The sequence below is a fragment of the Cryptomeria japonica genome, chromosome 6 (assembly GCF_030272615.1).
Source record: "Cryptomeria japonica chromosome 6, Sugi_1.0, whole genome shotgun sequence".
NCBI classification, from domain to species: domain Eukaryota; kingdom Viridiplantae; phylum Streptophyta; class Pinopsida; order Cupressales; family Cupressaceae; genus Cryptomeria; species Cryptomeria japonica.
In genome coordinates, this window is record NC_081410.1 from 561,237,086 (window position 1) to 561,255,434 (window position 18,349).

Here is an 18,349-nt window from a genome sequence, read left to right on the forward strand (position 1 = left end):
CTGTTTCTGCTATTCCATTATTCAATGTTTATGTGCTCCGGTTAAAGGTTATAAAGTGGTTTGATTAATATAATCTATTGACAATTGATTCTCCCCCCCCCTCTCAGTTGTCCACCAGTTATCCCAACATCTACATCAGTAAATCCTACTAGGTACAAATCTATGATTGGTGGTTTGTTATATCTGACTCAGACTAGACCGGATATAATGAATGCAATTTGTATTGTATCAAGATATCAGAGCGATCCTAGAGAAAATCATGAGAGTGCGGTGAAAAGGATTTTTTAGGTATTTGTAGGGAACAACAGAATATGGTTTTTGGTATCCTAAAAATGATGACGTTACATTATGTGCATATATAGATGCAGATTGGGCTGGAGATGTTGATGACCAGAAGAGCACATCCGGTGGAGCTTTCTTTCTTGGAAATAAACTTGTTTCATGGATCAGCAAGAAGCAGTCATGCACTTCTTTATCTACTGCTGAAGCTAAGTATATTGTTGCTGCTACTAACTGTACACAAGTTCTATGGATGAAGCAAATGTTGAAGGATATAACGGTGGATTGTAATGAACCCATAGTTATTCACTGTGATAACTCTGCTGCTATTGATATATCAAAGAATCTGGTATTTCATTCTAAGACAAAGTACATATCTATCAAGTATAACTTTTCGAAGGAGAAGGTGGAAGCAAATGAAGTTTGAGTGGTTTATGTGAACACTAAAGAGCAGATTGCAGATATTTTCGCTAAACATTTGCCTAAAGAATCATTTGAGTACTTCAGAGATAGATTGGGGGTTTCTGCCCCTCTGGTAAATACCTTAGTGATGTTGATCGACATCAGTCTAGTATGGATTATCAGAGATTACTCATTCCCAATTGATGTGGTGGTGCTACTACTCAGGGGGAGTAGTCAGCTGTATGCTTAAGAGGATTAATGATTTTTCTTTGATGTTTTATGCAAGATCTTTGGCATTGATGTCAAAGGGGGAGAGATATATGTGGAAAACAAAGCTTAACAGAATATCAGTCAAAAGTGAGTTTGGTTCGAAACTTCATTGCTATATCATTTTGTGGGACATTGTTGGTTGTCTTCCATTGGGGGAGACCTGTTTGGCATTTCTTGGTACTTGGATGTTTTTCACATCTAGTGTTGCCATCAATGTCAAAGGGGGAGATTGTTGGTAATTTAGAATTGATTATGTGTTGCATTGATGTTCTGTCATTGATGGCAACACTAGTTGTTTTGGTTGTTTACTGGTTTCCGATTGGTTGCGGTAGAGTGGTTGATTATGATATTGATCTGATAGGATCCAATATGCTTTGGTTTGGATATGTCATTCATGCTATTAAGATGTGTATCATGATCAGTTGGTTCAAGATTTGATGACTCGGGAGCTATCATTTGTTCTAGTAAGCCTTTTGGTCACCGGTAAGGGTTTTACCGACAGAGCTTTGTTGAAGATCTTTTGATGCACGTGATAAGTGGTGTTGTTGCAGCTTGTAGATGGCTTTCAGGATGTTGTTGGTTATCATGTTTGTGTTCCAGTTCATCGGTGGTGTTGAATTTGGTTTATGGCGACCTATTTTGGGTCCAGTGTTATCTAGGTTATGGATTGGTTTTTGTAACATGTTGGAGGATGTTCTTGATGCATTACTAGTAGGATTTAATGATTGGTTTACATTGTTTTCAGCCTAAGACGACTTGGTTGATCATTGGATTATGGGTTTATGTTATGATTTTATTGTATTATCTTTTAGGTGGCCGACCTAATTGTTTAGGTCCCGGGTTGGTATAAATATGATGTAAGATCTCTTTGTAGATCATGGTAGATAGAAAAAGGTTATGGGATGATCTGTGTGTGAATAATGTTATAATCATATGCAAAAGGTTTGGTCGATCATAGGTGATCGAATTGGGTTTGTAATAGAGGTTTAAGGCCTTCGATATTGAGCTTAACCGGAACTGTACTCGGGCATAGGAGATGCTATTCTTGCAATTCACTCTTCTTTCTGGATTGTAGTCTGATGTTTTTGTAGTAAGTGAGGCTCCTTTTTGTGTTGAGCAGTTCGCTCTAGGCTGTTGGCCTTCCTGCATGTGTAGGCCCCTCATATTGTAATCACATACTTACTGCAAAAGTATTATCTAACTATGGGTAGGCTTCCCACCGTGGTTTTTCCCTTTACCGGGTTTTCCGCCTACAAATCTTGGTGTCATGTATTATGGATGGATGATAACTATTATGTGATTTATGTTTATGTTTAAATTCTTTATCAGTCATTCCGGTATTTGGTTTATGTGTTTCGACATTAAGGATTTAAATGCTTAAAGTTCTTTAATCCGGTGACAACTGATTCACCCCCCCCTCTCAGTTGTCCTTTGGTTATCTGAATTGTCTAACAGACTGCCCCATAGAAGATGTGGCATCGTCAACTTTCAAGAAACAACCAATAGAGTTACCAATGACCTCGTAACAAGAATGCTCCTAGAAATGGAGGGGAGGATTAGAAAGGCGAACCCATACTAGACACACATTAAGTGGTTCAGTAAGGGGATTAAAAGAAGTAGTCCAGGGCTTGACACAGAGAGAGTGATCTCCCCAAGTCATGATGTTATCATGTATACTAACAATATAAAAGATTAGAGCATCATGGTTCATTCTCCACCTAATTATTGGCCCTTCTAGTAGAGATATGCCTTTTCAACTTGGTAGTGAAACTAACATCGTTAGCAATATTCACATGTTCACTAAACATTACATATTTGATGGACATTTGGGAGGACCCTAATCTTCCCAGTTTTGCACAATGTTCCATTGTTGTGTGTCTTCTATCTACATCCCTTAATGATCTTCCACTCCCATTTGGTCATGATTAGGATGGATATAATATTAGATGTGGAGTCCAATGGGTGGATGTTTAATTATGTATCTTGTATCATGTTTATATATATTTTTGTTTATGTATTTAGAGAGTTTTTGCTTGGTATATGTCTTCCCATGTATCCCTGTGTTTGTGCATTTGGTAGTACCTCTTGAAGAACCCATGCTACCCTTCTATGTACATGAATACAAGAGAAATCAAATGTTGGGGATCTCTTTTATTTGTATCTACCTATATGGAATTTCTTTTGTTTTCATCACATTTTGGGATGATATAAAGCATTAAGACAAGTCTCTTTCATATTGACTCCAACTTTTTATTATTTCCTTGTTTATTTGCTATATGCTTTCTTCTAGTGTGCCTGTAGTTTTGCTTGCTTGTGGGATGGTGACAATTTTGTTCCTATATTTAATTATTTGTTCCTAAATTAATACTAACCCTAGGCATACAAATCCCTCAGTGTGTCTCTTTATCTAATATTGATGCCTTTTGCCCTTGTTTTCAACCTTGCCAAGGTTGGATACAATTTTAGGTATGCTAAGTTCTTTTTACAAGCAACATTATGACTCTAGGGGCATATCATTTCATATATGTTTCTTGGAAACCATGTTCCCTTTTGTTACCTTAAAAGCAATTGCATACTTCTCACTTATGCAATTCTTTATGGGGGGAAAATTTACACATTCACATGTGCAAACACTCATATTCAAAAACAAATATACTACTTAAAGCATTGGTATCTTGTGACCCCAATCATAAGGAATTACTTAGATTTAGATACCCTTATCAAGATTACCTAACAACCAAGCACACTAGTCTATATAAATATTAGTATTATATTGACACGTAAGCCACCTAGCAATAGAGTATGCTAGTGCATGCAACTCATATTAATAACTCTTTATACTCTTTGTGGATCACCTAGAAACCATGTATACTATTACATGTGAGCCATGAAGATATTGCATGCTTTCTAACAACAAAGCACACTAAACCTTGAACCATACCCAACATTTTCCTAACAACAAAGTATGTTGGGAATATGTCCTTGCTTCTATCAATATAGGATGATGCTTATTCTTTTTCTTTTCCATATCTTTGTATTTGTGTTTCTCTTGTTCCTTCTCATGTGTATATGGTTTAATTTCCTTTTTATGTATTGTGCAAGTTTTTGTGTACATATGATTTGCTAACATGTTTGTGTTGCCGCTTATGTTCTTTTAAATGCATTTGCTTTGTGGATTTTATATTTTGATGTTGTTTATTTTGTAGGTTTTTGTTTGTGATGCAGAGCCCAACCAACACACCTAAGGGCAAGCCCAAACAAGGCTAGTCTACTGACCCCTCAAATGATCACAAGGGTCGTACAAGGAAGGACTCCACACCTTGGATGGAACTACACACACATTCATTAGGCTTGGGCCTACTCAAGATGAGTAATTGCCTCAATACCTATCCTACCACATCCTATAACACCCTACTCCTAAGGGCTTAATATTTGATTCATTTATGGCTATTAGAAACTGGTCCAAGCATTGGATTTGAGGTTAGGCTCCAATTCCTTATACCTCCTTTAAAAACCTACCCCCTAAGCTTGTAGCCCTATCTGGCGATAGAATGGACCTTAACTCAAAAATGTTCCACACACCCATACAAAAAAAATTACCATTTTAAACACCCTTTTGGAAGTTGTACTAGTCCCCAAAATGGTTTGGCCAAGTTTGCAATTACAAGGTTTGATCCCTTTAGGGGCTAAGAGATGTAATAGGGGTAATTAGCCCTATTTTCCAAAGCAGCTACCAATCAATGAATCCAAACAGGAAAACCAACTCTATGGGCATGTGGGGGATGGTGAGTAACCTTTAATTCCAAGGTTGCACGTCTGGAATCCACTGCTATGACAACTTATGATGACTGTCCTAAATCTTGTCCTAGGTAGTCACATAGAGATGCCTACTTGATTTTGCTCCTTTCTCCACACAACCAAGTTTCCCCTGCAACAAACCATGAAAAATCTAAAGTACAAAGGCTTATCCTATATCCCTCCAAAGGAAGAGTCTTCTAATGGACTAGAATGCAAGATAAGGCCATATTTGTCTAAAACCCTCTCCAAACCCTCAAATTTCAGGTTGCAGTCAGAAGAATGGAGGGTTCTCTCTGCTTCGGTACAATTAAGACCTCATACTACCACCAAAAGAAAGCTATTTCATCCCTCTATCTACTCCATGGATTGTGGGATTTAAATCAATCCGTACAGGCACGTGCAACTCCTGCAAACTCAGAATATCTGGGAAAACTGTAGTATTTTGTGTATTATTGTTTCACAAACTCCAATTACAACAACCGCCCCCTTGGGAATCGTGTCCACAAGGCTTATACAAATATCCAATGGTTGCTCATTGAATTTGGAGTAGGTTGGAGCCGTTGAAAGGCTTCCCCCAACTGATTTTCAAAAAGTTGCACTTTTGCACCCCAAAAGTTGTATTTTCACAATTTTGCATAAAAAGTTGTCATATTGGCTAAGGTTGGAATCCACATACATGGATCAACCAAACACTCATGAAACATGTCTAAAACCTATCAAACACAAATCTAAATCATCCACTACCCCTACTGACCACATTCTCCCAATTGGCTTCTCAAATTGCCTAATTGGTGACATGGGCTTACATGGTGGGGTTTATTGCATACATGAAACACAAGACACACTAAGACACCCTAATGATCCTAGTCTTCATCCTTAGAGTCATGAATAGCTTGTTGATGAGGTGCTCCTGCACCAGTTTGTCTATCATGTGATTTTGCAATTTTTAATTTGAGGGCATGCTTCTCTCAATTGTAAAATTGTAACATGTCCTTTTCAATTTTATTATTTTAGTTCTTTCTTTTTAGTCCTTTAGCCTAGCTTATTACCTAGTGTGACATTAGCTACACAAAAGTGAGGGCATAATGTAAAGATGAAAATTGGATATACTACAATTTTCACATTGTGTTGTGCATTTGCTTTAGTGTTTGTTTCCCCTAGCACATTTTTTAAGGTCCATTTGATCTTATCCTAGTCTTTGCTCCACCCTTGGTATCAATGTGAGCTTGGTGTTCTAAATGTTTTTGCCCTTTTTTGTGTAATTGAACATATTTTCTGTGTTAACCCAATGTCCTATTGTTAGTTTGAGTCATTTTTTGCCTTCTTGCTCTCGGATAGAAACCTGACATGCTCTTGTCCCCTAATTTTTAGCTGTATAGTTGGTCATTTCTTTCTAAATCTGCCACCTTTGAATGTCACTACTGTTAGATGTGTTAGGAAAATCTCATCGACTAGTTCATTTTGTAAGCCCCTTCATATTCTCTATTAACTCTATCTTTTGAAAGGCTCAAGCTATCAATCTCTATTTTGCATTCTCTTTGTTTTTGAAGTTAATAGAAAACTCTACACCATATTTTCCAACACTTTTGAGCACTTGGACATCACCTTCGTGATTCCATCATTGTCTTCCATGAGCTCTTGCCATTGTTAAGGACATAGTTTGTTATTACAGTGGTTGTCTTCTCCAATCTCGATGGTGTTGGTGACATTTTTCAAGCTTTTTGTTTCATTCTTGTTACTATTATTCATGCCAGTTTTCTTTCTGTTCAAAGCACCAATGTTGGGACTTGAGTGCTCCATCAACTTTTTATTCTCACCCACTCACTAGGGTTTTAATCCTTGTAGACCGGGGATTTAACATTCTTAGGTACTATACAATCCCATTCCTTGATTGACTTCCCATGGAGGTTGAAGACCAATCTAGGGGCCTGACTACTCTGGTAGGATCCTTTGTGATACACATGCAGGTATTTGAAGCCTCTCTAATGCACAAGGGTTTCATATTCTTCCTCTTTCTATTGCTATTTCGATGTTTTCCTTAAAATCGTTAGTTTAGAGTGATTTCTAGTTTCCTATGCACTTCTAGCATATCTGGCATTCTCTTCTTGTGTGTGCTAAGTGTTCTGCATGTAAATCCATTCAAATTTTCGCTAGATACTGGAGTACTGCATTAACTGTGGACGACAATACATCTTTTAGATTAGAATGTGCCTATTGGACAACAGCACGCCACGATGGCATCCTGGCCAGTGAGCTACTTCAATTTATTTTTCGGTCCCTCATTCTCTTCTCTTTCTATTTTTGACATCTGTTTTTCATTTTTATATTTCTCTAGTATGTTGTTTACACTTTTCTTTCCCAGCTCCGTCTTTCTTGTTTTAACATAGTACAAATGGGAAGAAAAATCCAGATAACGCTAAGTAGTTAATTCTTCTTTTTCAGTAAAACAAACAAACTAGAAAAAAAAATGTATCTTAGTCTTGCCTAGCGTATATAGAATTAGTTGAAAATCTTAATCCACTCAGGTTCCTTCAACTCATTTTCCCATCTATTTACAGAAACATAACCATACTCTATACTCTCACAAATTTAGAATGATGAATTTCATTCAACAGATGGAAAACCAATCAATGGTCTCGCTGCCCGCTTTTCAGCTTAAGGAAGCTGTTTCACAAGGATTAGCCAGTTGAAACTTGCATTGCAGATGTTTAATGCATCTGTAGTTGGTATTCTGCGAAGCAGATACGCTGTAATCTCTTCGGACAAAATAATTGCATTAATGTTAGTGCATTCATAAAGATTGCTGGTGACCAAATAAAAAAAAACCTGTACAATTCTGTTGGAATGTTTATGTATAGGTTCCATTTGGTTGGCTTCCTCATTTCTTTCTGTCGTATTAAATGTACATCTATATGAGGTAAGCATGGTTCATACGCTTGCATATTTGAAATAGATAAGCTCACCATGCTTTCATTGCTCCCAGCATGACTGCTATCTCCCAGAGAGAAATTGCAAAATTTAAAACTATACAACTGTATGATGGCTGCTTGTTCTGAATGGAATTTAATGCTACCAATAATCTCCACAAGAACATGTTCCATCCTTGAAAAGGTGGAAACGGTTAGCATCCCTGACAATAATTTCTCTCCTCACAATCTTGGATATGAACTTAGTGGCCCTATGGCAATCACCGCACACACGAAGATTCTTTGTGATGCGAATGGGGGTCCCAGAGCTTGTGCTGATAAGCCCAAAAGCAATAGCCAACTTCTCACTATGTATGCACAGCAAATGCTCCTTCATCTCCTCCTCCACATCATGTAACACAAAATTTGTGTCAGGAACATACCCAGCTGCCTTCATCTCCCCAGCCAAGTTCTCTAGAGCTGAGTAAATTTCCTCTGTTTGAGGATGTGATCTGTCTCCCACAAGGAATGTGTGGACCTTCTTATCAATCTCAACGAAGCTACATCCTGGAGTCTTTTTCAGTCCCCTGTCTCTCATTATTGTTCTCAACATGTTTACGTCAGCCCATCTACCAGCTGCTGCATAGATATTTGATAAGAGTACATAATTTACAGCATTTTCAGGCTCGATCACAAAAAGGTGTTTTGCTGCATATTCTGCAATGTCAACATCACAGTGAACTCTACAAGAACCAAGCAGAGCAGCCCATACATCAGCACTAGGTTCCAAGGGCATATTCTCAATAAGTTGTTTGGCTTCAAGTAAATGCCCAGCACGACCAAGAAGATCAACCATGCACTCGTATTGTTCAATATTGGGAGTCATGCAATAATCTTTACTCATAGAATCAAAGACTAGTCGGCCTTTGTCCACCAGCCCTGAATGGCTGCAAGCATACAAAACACAAGTGAACGTTATATAGTCTGGCTTTATGCGTGTTTGATGCATTTGTAAAAATATAGCAAGGGCTTCCTCACCATGCCCATGCATTCCATACCCCGCAATCATTGCAGTCCATGAGATTACGTCTCTTTTGGGCATTTTATCAAAAACTTGACGTGCAACTTCTATACTTCCGCACTTGGCATACATTGCCACAAGGGAATTTCCCACAGATAGATCTGACTCAAATTGTTTTTCAATAATGTACTCGTGGATGTCCTTGCCCTGTTGCAGAGCAGCTAAGTCAGCACAGGCACGGAGCACGCTAGAAATCGTTGCCTGGTTTGGTTCCATGTCTGCCAGTTCCATTTGATGAAAAAGTGCCAGAGCCTCATTGGCGTGTCCATTCTGTGCATACCCTGAAATCATGGCAGTCCATATGACCACATCTCTTTGACGTATTTCATCAAATACTTTCCTTGCAATTTCTACTTTCCCACATTTAGCATACATGTCAATCAGAGAATTCTGCACAAAAACATCTGATTGAAGACTGTATTTGATTATATAGCCATGAATCTCCTTACCCTGCTGCAAAGCTGATAGGTTAGCGCATGCCTGGAGAGCACTTGGAACAGATACTTGGTTAGGAGCCATATCTGCCAATTTCATCTCGTTGACGAGTTTCAAAGCCTCATTATAACTACCATTCTGGGCATACCCTGCAATCATTGCATTCCATGAAACAACGTTTCTTTTAGGCATTTTTCTGAACACTTGGCGAGCAACATCTAATCGTTCACACTTGTTATACATCGTAACAAGAGAATTCCCCACATAGACATTTAAATCAAATTTACTTTTAACAATGTAGGCATGGATTTCCCTGCCCGGATGCAGAGCTGCTAATTCACCACATGCAGAGACAACACTCAAAATTGTTGCCCGGTCAGGTATTACACATTCTAGTTGCATATTCTGAAACAGAAATAGTGCTTCCACGGCTTGCCCATTCTGTGTGTACCCAGCAATCATTGCATTCCATGACGGAACATAATTTTTATTAGTTTCAAACAATCCACGTGCAGCAGCTATATCCCCACAACTGGTGTACATGTCTATAAGAGCAGTCACGACAAACGGACTCGACTCAAATTTACTTTGAATGATGTAGTAATGAACATTCTTGCCCTCTTGCAGAGCTGATAGTGTAGCACATGCCGAGAGCACAGACACAATTGTTGCCTGGTCGGGCTTCATGTTTGCCTGCTGCATGTCATAAAAGAGTTTTAAGGCCTCACTGGCACATCCATTATGTACATACCCTGCAATCAAAGCATTCCATGATACTACATTTCTTGTAGACATATTGTCAAACAATTGCCGTGCAACTTCAGTTTCTCCACACTTAGCATACATGGCTACAAGGGTATTCCCCACAAAAATATCAGAGTCAAGTCCTGCATTGATTACCTGATAATGAATTTCTTTGCCCTCCTCTAGCGCAGATAAGGATGCACACGCTTTGAGCAGAAAGGGAAAGGTGAGGTTGTCTGGCTGTATGCCTGTCTTTATCATTTCATTATAGAGTACAAGAGCTTCTTCACAGGGCCCACTGCAGGCATACCCTCTGATCATCATGTTATATAAAAAGGCATTTCTTTGAGATATTTTGTCAAACACTTCACGTGCTTCAACCATTTTTCCGCAGATGGCATACATGGCAGAAAGTTTGATTCCCAGAATACCATGTTGGTATAGCCCAGTGATGATTAGGTGGGCGTGAAGCTGAATCCCGTGGCGGACTATTCTGTTTTTTATGGAGGCTTGCAAGAGGGAAGCATAGGTTTTGACATTAGGAATCATTTGTTCTGAAGAGAAATTTCTATTGATTAGAGAAACGCTGATGGCCTCGATATCAGCTGTAGCAGAGGTATCTAGAAAAGAATATAGACAATGGTATTTATTTTTGGTAAGAATGAGAGAATGATGAACCCGCACGTAGAAAGAGCATTATAAGTCATGTAATGTATTAGAAGATTGGTTATATTTTGTTGGCCATATATATACCTAGAATCAACTGGCGTTATATCCTCGTTTAGTTTCCTGAATCATTATGTTCTAACACATTTGGAATCAACTGTTAATGTATCAGAAGACGAACAAAATTGTTATATACCTGAAATTGAAATTATAACCTACCAGCAACAAATGTAATACATTGTACAACCACAGGGTTGCGTCATAGTATTTGACATTTGTATGTAACGCAAATTCACATCATTAATAGAGCCATAGCGGTAACATTTATAGGGATCAACCCAGCTCAACCCAGCTCAATCCAGAATAGCTTACGCCACGCTCGGTTTAAGGTAACCCATCACCTCGCCTAGGAAGTAGATGTCAAAGAAAAACAACTGCAGTCTATTTAAGTACTTACTCCTTTCCCTTCCTTCAAAGCTTATAAAAATGTATTCTTTGCAAGGCTTGGCTAGAATCCATTCAATGGGATGTATTTATTGTACATGGACAATTTTTGACTTAATTATTATTTTTTCTTTCGGTACTATACAAGATCAGAAAATCTATATGCAAATTTATATTTCTTGTAAACTTTGCTTTTTCGTTTTTACTGAAATGGGTTTGCCAGTTAGTCTTCCACTCAATACTCGTGCTTGACTCTGATAACCAGCAGTTGATGGCTATCCCACCTCTTCCTTCTTGTTGAGGATGCTTGTAATTTTAAAATGTATATACCCTTAAACTGTTCACTTACGGCTTCTCCAGTCTCTATTGATCACCTTTAAGAATCTACAGCATTCTGTGCCAGCACCCAAGAGTAAGGAATTTTAGATAGCTTAAGCGAAGTAACATAGCAAGAGCAGTGCTTGATTATTTCTCATATTAATCAGAGCAACCCATAGCAGATGGATTAAGAACTCTTTGTTTTGCCTTATAACTTCAGATTATGGTGCAATTTCTATCTTATTTAGTTGATTGTAAAGAAATTCCAGCTTGAACCTCCTTCTTGGTGTGTTTCCATATTGGAATCCAGATTATTAAAGTTGATGAATATGATATTTAATGGATTAGCATCTCTGCCATTTCTCTAGATTCAATGGAATAAGAATTCTCTTAAAAACCATGCAAATGGAAGTGGACATTGCAATGAGTCACTATCCATGTTACTCGAATAATCTAAGGCATATAGGTATTTGTTTTCCGGGTAAGTCCCACCTCAGATAGTCCCTGATCATTTTGAGCCATATCCAAAACTCAAACCCATTTTGCATATGCTTGTCAGCTTCTAAATCCCTCTATATGTAGAACGACTATAGGGTAATAAGTTAAGTACAATAATAGTTGACCATTATTTTCAATTTTAATGCATTTTTTCATTATGCACATTTGGCATCATAATTGATCCAAAATCAGATCTACAGAACAAACAAGAAAGTATTTCCCACATATAGTTGCTTTCAAATTTGATGTCCTATTTTCTGGAATCATAGACAAGGAGAAATCAAGGCCCTCTTTCCCTCTTACTTAACAAGAATTTATATAATACCTTTCAGTCAATTGATTTCCGTATTTCTTCTAGATTACCAAATAATTCAATCACAGACCCGGTAATACCAGTGGTCTCACATGTGTTTGATAAAGAGACGCCGACTCTAAGTACCTCACCTTTACTGTTGGGGAAGTACTGATGTATATTCAAATTAAGAATTAGGATCTTCGTGATCGAATGCATGAACAGTTTTTTTTTTAAAAAATTAGCTGTTCCTTATGGATTAATTCAGTGGATTGATCTATGAAGATGCTTACTGACCAACTTGTGGTATCATCTTACAAGATTATTCACCTTCATCGAAATTAATACACTTCATCCCTGCATTATGAACTATTACATCTCAAAGCTTTATGCACGCTCAGAGCTGCAATAAAATAAGAGATTCAAAACTGGGCTGTCATCTCAAGTCAGGTGGCATGCACAAGCTTCAAACCAAGCAAATCTATGTTTTGTTGGTTCTTGTATTTGAGAGATTATCAATAACCTCCAAAATAACATAATCTGCCATTGAAGTGATGGAAGTAGTTTGAATCACTCACAATAATTTCTAGGCTAACAATCTTAGAGATGAACTTAGCGGCAACGTGGCAGTTATCTTAACAAATATTTTTTGGAATATGTATATGGGTGCCAGGACTTGTCTTGATAACTATGACGGGATTCTCCCTATGTCTGTAGAGCTCATGTTCCTTGACCCTCCTCCATGTTATGCAGAGCAAAATTGGGGTCAATTGCATACCCTGCCTCCTTCATTTTCCGATTCAAGGTCTGCAAATATGCATAGATTTTTTCATATTCAGGATGCGATCTGTCTCCCACTAGAAAAGAATGAACCTTGTTATTTACCTCAATCAAGCTGCAACCAGGTGTCTTTTTTAACCCCCTATCATTCATCATTGTCCTTATCCTTGCTGCATCATACCATCTGCCAGCTGCAGCATACATGTTTGACAGTAAGATATAATTTCCAGCATCTTCAGGTTCAAGTTTAAAAAGGTATTTAGCTGCACGTTCTCCTAGTTCAATGTTGCCATGAATTCGACAAGCTGAAAGCAGTGCTCCCCATACACCAGCATTGGGTTCTAATGGCATGTTTGTTACAAGCAATTCTGCCTCATCAAGACGGCCAGCACGTCCGAGAAGGTCAACCATGCATGCATAATGATCCACTCTTGGAATTATACCATAATTTCTACTCATACACTCAAAGTTTTTCCAACCCTCATCAACAAGGCCTGCATGAGTGCATGCACTCAAAATATGTGTGAAAGTGACGTGATCTGGCTTTATTCCTGCATTTACCATTTGTGCAAAAAGAGCAAGAGCATCCTCCGGAAGCCCATGCCTTGCATATGCAGAAATCATAGCAGTCCACGCCACAACATTTTTGCAAGACATTTTTTGAAAAGTTTGGAGTGCAAAATCAACCCTACCACATTTGGCATACATGTCAATAAGAGTTGTCTCCAAAATATCATTTGAATCAAATCCACATTTAATAATGTATGCATGAAAACAACTACCTTGTTGCAGTGATGCTAATCGAGCACAGACAAATATAACACTAATCATTGTGACTGCATGGGGTTTTATAGCTGAAAATTGCATTTCATGAAAGATGAACAAAGATTCATCTGCTTGTCCATTCTGGGCATAACCAGCAATCATTATATTCCATGAAATGACATTCCTTTCGGACATTTTTTCAAACAATTGCCTTCCAATATCTAGACATCTGCACTTCGCATACATGGCTATGAGGGAATTTGCCACAGTTATATCTGACTCAAAACCGTTTTGGATAATGTAATTATGAATCTCCTTTCCCTCTCGGAGGATTGCTAAGTCAGCACATGCTCGGCTTATACTCACAATGGTAACCTGGTTGGGTTTCAAATTTTCCCGTTGCATTTGATGGAAAAGCTTCAAGGCTTCGCCGGCACGTCCATTCTGAGCATATCCTGCAATTAGTGAATTCCACGAAACCAAATTTCTCTTCTTCATCTTGTCAAAGACTTTGAAAGCGATGTCTATCATCCCACACTTAGAGTACAGAGCTATGAGGGAATTCCCCACAGAGACATCTACTAATTCAAACCTATTCTTGATGATCAAATTATGGATACCCTTGCCCTCTCTCAGAGCTTCTAGACTGGCACATGCCTGCAGAGCACTGACAGTGGACACAGGATCAGGCTTCACATCACCAATTATCATTTGATGAAACAGTGTCAAAGCCTCAGAGGCAAATCCATTTTGGGCATACGCTGCAATCGTTGTATTCCACGATATCACATCTCTCTCAGGCATGTTATCAAACAACTGGCGAGCAATCTCCACACACCCACACTTTGAATACATAAATATGAGTGCATTCCCCACAAATAAGTCAGACTCAAAACCATTTCTGATTATGTGATCATGAATCTCCTTGCCCTCTTCTAAATCAGAGAGCAAAGCACACGCCTTGAGCACAAAGTTAAAGGTGAAATTGTCTGCACGTACGCCTGCATCTTGCATTTGATAGTATAATCTAAGAGCTTCCTTAGATGTCCCAATATAGGTATAGCCTCTGATCATGGTGTTCCATAAAAAGACATCTCGTTCAGACATTTTGTCAAACAGTTGGCGTGCTTCTACCATTTTGCCACAGATTGCATACATTGCAGCAAGCTTGGATTCCAGAAGGATATGCTGATGCAGTCCAGTGATTAATAAATGAGAATGCACTATCTTGCCTTGAGATAGTGACTTGGTTTTAAAAGAATCCAACAAGAGGGAAGCATAGGATTTTATAGTCCGGTTTACGTCATCTGTAGATATATTATTTTTGGGTTGAGAAGAATCCCAGTTTTGTGAAGGTATCAGAGAAGCAATGACATGAAGAAACGAGCATACGATTTTTCTTGAACTCTTTAATTCATAAGAGATCTTATATGGCCAGTACGATTCCACAGTGGATTTCATAACCTTGGGAATGAAGTGGGAAGACGAACCATATGATGTCGTCGTTTATTCTGACTGATCCAAGCCTCCTGGGATGGCTACGAAGTCGTGGGTAGAGTCATCTAAAATTCGAAAGCCTTGCGGTTCAAAAAGAGTCCGTTACAGTCTGCTGTAGCTATTCTGGCTCCAAAAACACCCCACAGCATTGCCGTATATCGTAAATAATTTTCATGTCAGCGGTAGCAGGGATTGTGCCGAGTCCCACAACCATTCTATGTCTATCATGCAATTTTTCTATTAAAAACATGGAAGTTCTGCATCGTACAACATCATGGTTTTGAAGTCAGATTAGCCATGTTGTTTCATAAATTTTATTAAAAGAATAATTAAAAATTTAATTATTTTTTTTTAAGAAAATGAGAATGATATAAGGGACATGTCTTGATGGTGATTATGGTGATGGTGGTTAGGGTTATGTTGTGTGAGAGGTCCAGGTTAGCAGAGGACATGTCATTCAAAACTAAAAGTGTTACAATGTGGAGGGTTCAGTTGGCAACTAAAAACTATGAAACCTCGTCAAATTCGTACATGTTTGTCAAGTCAAACTAGACAATTTACAAAAACACCTTTTTTTGAGGTAAGATGTATCATCGACCAAAATTGGATGTGTGGCATTTGGGTACATATTTACTGCCATGCCACTCTCTACAAACTTTAAGCAGAGTAAATGCACAAATGGACTTCCCCATTATTGTTTGTTGTCGACCATTTTGCATCCGTTTTGGCACAATTTGCATCGAACATGGTTTCTTGAATGTTTTTTGCAACAACATTCACTCTTTATAGAGGAACATGACGACATCTGTTGATGGACTAGTGATGGTGCACTTCGGGACTGTCTGTTGAGAGGTTCAAAGTCACTAATGGTGATAGATTTTTCATATATTCCAGTGTTTATCAGCACTTCCATTTTAAGGAAAGTAAAACACTTTGAAACCTTGGGTGAGGTTGTATTTCAACCTCACGATGGCAATTATCCTCCATTGTATGTGTATTTTAGTTGGTTTCAAAATTTTCTTTATGGTTTTGTAAATGTTGTTTCATGGCAATCTTTTCAATATTTCATGCAGCTGTATATTGTGTGTATACGCAATGTAGTTATATATATGTGCATGTGTGTGCGTGTGCATGTGTAATTTGTATACACAATATATATATTGCATATCAAGGTATCATAAACTTGACATATGTTCTTTATAGGTCTGTAAATTTCGTTTCATGACAATCTTTTAAGTGTTTCATGTAGCTCTATACTGTGTGTATATGTATTGTAGATATATATATATATATATATATATATATATATATATATATATATATATATATATATATATATATATATATATATATATACGGCTAATTGTTAAATGTTGTCTAAGGTTTAATGCAACTACATATTGTGTCTTTACATATTGCAAACATATATTGGGTTTTGTATAAATCTTGGGTAAGTGCACCAAGATGGTGAACAAAAAGGGGGGGTATAAGTGGCCACTTTTTTTTTATTTTAAGAAAACAGGTAAACCTGAACTTCAAAGAGATATTCGAAGGTCACGCACTCAAAACTAGGAGTTGAGAAAAGAATAAGAATTGTAGTACTCTGAATCTAGTTTCTAAACTACTAAAGTTTTTTAAAATTGGATAAGATTAAGAGGGTCAAACCTCTCTCGCACAAAAAATTGTTCCTGATTTTTTCTAAAAAATATAACATAGCTGTTTTCGTGCGCTGCACAAAATATATAATTAGATTTAGTATTTTGCAAAACCCTTTGGTAGGATGATAGGTAAGATTGAGATCTAGAAGTTGTGTATTTGTTTGTAATTTTTCGTTGAGTATTTTTTTTTAAATGATTTTTTGAAGTGACTGCATCCTGAAAATTTGGTACCTGTTCGTGCGTTGGGCATAACTTGCATCAAAATAATTGAAAATGAAAACTTTTTTAAAAAAATTGTATAGAATCTAGTGTAGAACAATAATATGTAATTTATTTTGAATTTGGTAAAGTATATCAAAAGTTCTTAAAAAAATGGTAGATGTATGTCTGTGAGGACTGTCAAGGCACTGGTAAAGAAAATTAAAGTTTGCCATGCTAATGTTGTCTAAAAATAGAAAAAATTATATGGTCAGAAAGATGAGAAGATGTGTGAGATTATGGTGGTAATTTTAGAGATACCCACTTGATCATTTGTAAACCCAATGATGATGAAGTCGAGAAATCATGTTGGAAGATGAAAAAACGTGTAAAGGGACAAAAATGGAGGGAAAACGGGCTTCCAATTCTTAGGGTCATTTTCCAACCCTCTTACCAAGCCAAAACCCGCACGGGTTCTGATGTGCAATATAACCCGCTCGGGTTTTGAAAAACAAAAAGTACCATTCATAGTTCTACATAACTTGTACGGGTTATGTAGAACTAAAACCAACATTTTGAATTTCCCAAAAACCTGTACTGGTTACGAAAAACCAAAAATATGGTTTTTCATAACCCGTGCTAGTTATGAAAAACCAAAAATGTGGTTTTTCATAACCCGTACTGGTTATGAAAAACCAAAATTATGGTTTTTCATAACTCGTACTGGTTATGAAAAATATCATTTTGAGTTTCACAAAACCCGTACGGGTTATGAAAAACCATTATTTTGATTTTCACAAAATACATATATAATATGTGTTTATGTATGTATATATGCATATCTATAGTTATATATATACATATATTTATATAGATATATGTATATATGTTTGTATATATGCATGTCTCTCTTCTTTTCCTCTCTCTCGTCTTCCTTCCCCCATCACCGTCTTTGTCTATTCTAAGCCCTAATTATCCTTCTTGAGTTCTATCTCATCTCTCTCCCCCTCACACTTCTCTCTCTGCCAAGTCTCTCACCCTCTTCTCCTTCTCGTTCTCTCTCTACCTCATCTCTCTCTCTCTCTCTCTCTCTCTCTCTCTCTCTCTCTCTCTCTCTCTTGTTATCCTATCTTATTATCACCCTCTCCCCCTACCTCTCCCTCCCCCTCTCGTTATCTTATCCTATTCTCTCTCCTCCCCCCTCTCTCTCTCTCAATCCTATTCTCAGCCTCTCCCTTCTCTTTGTTTCCCTATCTCTCTCCCTCTCTTCCTATCCCCTTCTCTCTTTGTCCCTAACTCTCCCTCCCTCCCCCTCTTC

At 37.7% G+C, this 18,349-nt stretch overlaps 2 protein-coding genes across 2 annotated transcripts; both read right to left on the reverse strand.

Moving 5' to 3' along the window:
• Window positions 1-7,332: 7,332 nt before the first annotated feature.
• LOC131856127 (putative pentatricopeptide repeat-containing protein At3g13770, mitochondrial) lies at window positions 7,333-10,467 on the reverse strand. Its single transcript, XM_059207488.1, has one exon. It carries the CDS (start codon window positions 10,462-10,464, stop codon window positions 7,819-7,821), a length of 2,646 nt encoding a protein of 881 aa, XP_059063471.1. The 5' UTR covers window positions 10,465-10,467; the 3' UTR covers window positions 7,333-7,818.
• A 2,376-nt stretch (window positions 10,468-12,843) lies between these two features.
• On the reverse strand, window positions 12,844-15,369 carry LOC131079391 (pentatricopeptide repeat-containing protein At5g39350). Its single transcript, XM_059207489.1, has one exon. The coding sequence runs from the start codon at window positions 15,137-15,139 to the stop codon at window positions 12,854-12,856; it is 2,286 nt and encodes a 761-aa protein (XP_059063472.1). The 5' UTR covers window positions 15,140-15,369; the 3' UTR covers window positions 12,844-12,853.
• Between the last annotated feature and the right edge of the window lie 2,980 nt (window positions 15,370-18,349).